Here is a 4737-nt window from a genome sequence, read left to right as displayed (position 1 = left end):
GCCGGATAAACGCCCCGCCCCCAGGCCTGGCCCGGCCAATCGGCGGGGACGGGGGTGGGGTCAGGGCGCGGCCGGGCGGCGCCAGGAACAGAGGCCATAACCCTGGGCAATCCCCGGGGTCCTTGGGAAGGTAGGAAATGCCACCCTCGGGGCACTGGTTTGGCTAAAGGTGACTCTGGCGTCTCACGGGCTATGAAGAGTCTTGGAGTGTCTTTTAATGCCGGTAGGAGCAGAAGCGCTTTTCCTAAAGGGGCCAGGTGTTCCTAGCTGGTGGACAACCTAGGATGTCCCATCGACCTCCAGCCCTTAGGGTCCTGGAAGGACCTAGCTTGCCTAAGAGAAGGATTTGACGAGAGTCCTATCCTGTGGGGCTAGTACGTTGGGTAAATACCCTTGGAGTGCTGGCGATGGGAGGCATTCAGCGTGGTTGAGAAGGATCCCCGGGTGTTCCCGAGAGGAAAGAGGGTCTGACAAGTGGTGAAGGACCCCAAGTCTTTCAAGCCTTTCCCAATTCCTATCAGCTCATTCTCTGATAAGAAAACAAAGCCCAGGCCAGGCGCCCTGGCTCAAGCCTGCAATCTCAGCACTTTGGGAAGCACAGGCTGGTGGATCTCTTGGGCCCGGGGGTATGAGACCAGCCTGGGCAACATGGGAAAAACCCGTCTCTACAAGAAATACTAAAATTAGCCAAGAGAGGTGTCGTGCACTTGTGGTCCTGTTAACCTGCTGATGTAGTGAAGCCTCAGGTTCTTAGTGCCACAAACAAAGAATTAGACATGACAGGCATAAATAGCAAAGCAGCAAAGTTCATTAAGCACAATAATACACTCTTGGAGAAGGGAGAGCTGACTGACTTCTGCGAAATGAGATAAGCACCAGTTTGGTGTATTTTGGTGTTTTTGTTGTTGTTTTTGAGACGGTGTCTCACTGTCACCCAGGCTGGAGTGGTTCTATCTCACTGCAACCTCTGCCTCCCAGGGTCAAACGATTCTTCTGCCTCCGCCTTCCAAGTGGCTGAAACTACAGACATGCGTCACTGCACCCAGCTCATTTTTGGATTTTTAATAGAGAGGAAGTTTCACCGCGTTGGTCACGGTGGCCTCAAACTCCTGACCTCAAGTAATCTGCCCTCCTTGGCCTCCCAAAGTGCTGGGATTAAAGATGTGAGCCACTGAGCCCACCTGTTTTTTTTTGTTTGTTTGTTTTTTGTTTTTTTTTTGATACCAAGTCTCGCTCTGTCACTCAGGCTGGAGTGGGATGGTTTGATCTCGGCTTACTGCAACCTCCGCCTCCTAGGTTCAAATGATTCTCCTGCCTCAGCCTCCCAAGTACCTGGAATTGCAGGCGTGCGCCATCATGTCTGGCTCATTTTTGTATTTTTAGTAGAGATGTGATTTCACCATGTTGGCCAGGCTGGTCTCCAACTCCTGACCTCAAGTGATCCACTCACCTGGGCCTCCCAAAATGGTGGGATTACAGACGTAAGCCACTATGCCCAGCCCCTGGGGTTCTTCTAGATGTTTTATTCTTTCCCAGGCTGCCTAATCTCTAGCAAGTATGTGCCTTTTGATGGGTGGGTTAATTTCTTGGTTGCTTCCATCCCACAATTTTAAGTATATGCATGATATGTAGCCCATATGCATGAGCTTTACTGACCTAATTGCCATATGCGGTCACTTTTAGGATATATTTTCTCTATAGTGTGCATGCCCATCTTTTAGGAGCTGCCCCTTGCTGGTTCAGTCTGAATTTAGTCAGCCATGGGGTCTCCTTACTTCTTTTGTTACTTATTTTGGGTCAACTACTGCTTCTTTTTTTATTATTATTATTATTATTTATTATTATTTTTTTTTTGAGACGGAGTTTCGTTCTTGTTACCCAGGCTGGAGTGCAATGGCGTGATCTCGGCTCACCGCAACCTCCACCTCCTGGGTTCAGGCAATTCTCCTGTCTCAGCCTCCTGAGTAGCTGGGATTACAGGCACACGCCACCATGCCCAGCTAACTTTTTGTATTTTTAGTAGAGATGGGGTTTCACCTTGTTGACCAGGATGGTCTTGATCTCTTGACCTTGTGATCCACCCGCCTCGGCCTCCCAAAGTGCTGGGATTACAGGCTTGAGCCACCGCGCCCGGCCAACTACTGCTTCTTATCTTGATTCTTACTTACCTGCCTCTTTATCCTGCTTCTGATCCTACTCATTTCTCCTTTTTTTTTTTTCATTTCTCCTTTTATCCAACCTCCAATTTCCTCTGCTCCTACTAATTTCTCCTTTTTTTTTCATTTCTCCTTTTATTCAACCTCCAATTTCCTCTGCTCCTACTAATTTCTCTCTTTTTTTTTTTTTTCATTTCTCCTTTTATCCAACCTCCAATTTCCCCTGCTATTCTCCTGCTTCAGTTCCAGCTACTTAGGAGGTTGACCACCAGGAAGCCAAGGCTGCAGTAAGACCATGCCCCACTCCAGTCTCGGTGACAGAGTGAGACTGTGTCTCAAAACAAAACAAAACCAAAACGCCAGTGCTTTGGGAGGTGCGTGGATCACTTGAGGTCAGGAGTTCAAGACCAGCCTGACCAACACCATGAAACCCTGCCTCTAGTAAAAATACAAAAATTAGCTGGGCATGGTGGCACAGGCCTATAATTCCAGCTACTTGGGAGGCTGGGGCACAAGAATCGTTGAACAAGGGAGCCAGAGTTTGCAGTCAGCCGAGATACAGATTACACCATTGCACTCCAGCCTGGGCAACAAGATCGAAACTGTCTCAAAAAACAAAAATTAGCTGGGCGTGATAGCACATGCCTATGATCCCAGTTACAAGGGAGGCTGAGGTGGAAGGACTGAGCCCAGTAGTTTGAGGCTGCAGTGAGCAGAGATCGGGCCACTGCACTCAGCCTGTATGACAGATCAAGGCCCCATGATTTTTGTTTTTTTGTTTTTCGAGACGGAGTCTGGCTCTGTCACCAGGCTGGAGTGCAGTGGCAAAGTGCCTCCCAAAGTGCTGGGATTACAGATGTGAGCTACCATGCCTGGCTTTTTTTTTTTTTTTTTTTTAAAGGAAAAAAAAAAAAGAAAGAAACCAAAGCCCAGATTATCTAGGTCAGCAGGGCCATCTGGTGAGTTGCCAGAGGGCAGAAGTCCCTGTCTTGTCCCTAGCACCTGACTTAAGACAAATGTTTATGAAGTAAGCAAGTGAACAGCAAGAAGCCTCCAGACTGGGGCTCCACACCAGGCCTGTGGAGCTAGAGCCCTTCCCCTCAATTAGGAGGAACACCCTAATGAACAGAAGAAAGAGGGTGACGGCCAGAGTGAAAAACTTTATTATTAACATTTTTCAACGAGAAAGCAAATGGATACCCCTAGAAACATGGATAGCATGTCCCCCAGCAGTGGGCAGGGGAAGGGAGGCAAGAGGGGTAGGCCTAGGATGTTCCCTAGGAAAAAGCCAGATTCCCTCCATCCAGCTGGGGGCACTGAGACTGCCTCATTCAGGGAAGTCCAGGACAGCAGCTGAGGGAAGCAGGTTGAGCAGCCAAAGGCTAGGCCTAGTGGGTAGACAGGGTCCAAAATGTGACCCTTCTAGGCTGGTATCACCACGGGGGCGTCATGGGCTGAGGATTCTGCAGATAGGACATCACCACGGCAGAGATGGAGAGCCTGAGACAGGAGAAAGGTATCAGTCCAGGATGGACAGACTGGTCCCCCCACCCCTTACTCAGGAGTTCCTCATCCTCTAGGCCAAGTCTCACATGAAGCTACTCATCATTTGCTTCGTGTCCTCTGAGCTCCGAGAGTTGGCAAAGCTGATGAAGGAGCAGTAGACGGCGACCCAAGCACACCACTTCAGCTGGGGAAAAATAGGTGGGTGGGCAGAGGTCAGTGAAAGGCACACCAATGAATCCTCCAAAGCCACCTTTCCAGACACCAGTTCGTGCCCACTGATTCCATCTGATGCAGCTGGGACCTTACCCCTCGAGAGTTCTCTGTTCCACCAGCACATGGCATACTCCAGATACATGGTTTCCTGTCCTACTGCCCGGCCTTCGTCTCTCAGGGCCAAGAGAGACTCTGACATACCACATGCTTAACACCCTGCCCTTTTTCCACGAGTCCCCTCCAAGTTGCTTCAAAGCCTGGCCCCACCCACAGACCAATCTGCCACATCCCCACCCTGACCCGAATCCTTGACTTCCCCAAAGATTGGGGCTTTTTTGGCCCAGCGTTACACCAGTCTCATTCCCGGCCGAACTCAGGTCCTGCCTCATCAGCGCCGGCCAGACGCCCCTCTTCATTCCAAACCCGCCCCCGGGCCTCGTTTTCAGGTCCAACTACACCCGTGGAAGCTCAAACTCGCCCACCTTAAGCATGAGGCCGCACATGCTGAAGATCATGCCCAGCAGGTTCATGTAATCCGGCGTCGGGTCGTCCAAGGCCGGGTTACACTCGCTCGGCGGGGGCTTGTACCTGCGACAGGCTCGAGGGTCAGGGGCGCTCAGGTCCCGCCCTCGGGATGGACAGGCGCTTCCCAGGGCCCCGATCCAAACCCACAGCCCGAACCCGGTGGCCATGACGCTGGTGTCCTCACCTCAGTACTTTGTTTGGCCTCCGTGGGTCCGACATACTGTTAGTGGACATAGCTAGTCGAAAGCCCGGTCACACCTCTTCCGCTGCGAGAATGGCAGCTTCCGGCGTGCAAGCGGAGGGCAGATTTTAGAGTAACACCCAAAGCCCTCGCATT

The 4737-nt window shown here is 51.1% G+C and overlaps 1 protein-coding gene across 1 annotated transcript; it reads right to left on the bottom strand.

Moving 5' to 3' along the window:
- Positions 1-3296: 3296 nt before the first annotated feature.
- On the bottom strand, positions 3297-4683 carry WDR83OS (WD repeat domain 83 opposite strand). Its single transcript, XM_003941746.4, has 4 exons — positions 4585-4683; positions 4358-4463; positions 3749-3846; positions 3297-3656 (listed from the first exon to the last, which is right to left on the bottom strand). Exons 1-4 carry the CDS (start codon positions 4632-4634, stop codon positions 3590-3592), a joined length of 321 nt encoding a protein of 106 aa, XP_003941795.1. The 5' UTR covers positions 4635-4683; the 3' UTR covers positions 3297-3589.
- Between the last annotated feature and the right edge of the window lie 54 nt (positions 4684-4737).

The sequence above is a fragment of the Saimiri boliviensis genome, chromosome 14, assembly GCF_048565385.1.
Source record: "Saimiri boliviensis isolate mSaiBol1 chromosome 14, mSaiBol1.pri, whole genome shotgun sequence".
NCBI classification, from domain to species: domain Eukaryota; kingdom Metazoa; phylum Chordata; class Mammalia; order Primates; family Cebidae; genus Saimiri; species Saimiri boliviensis.
The sequence above is the reverse complement of the archived record's forward strand: the minus strand, read 5'-3'. Positions and strand labels throughout refer to the sequence as shown.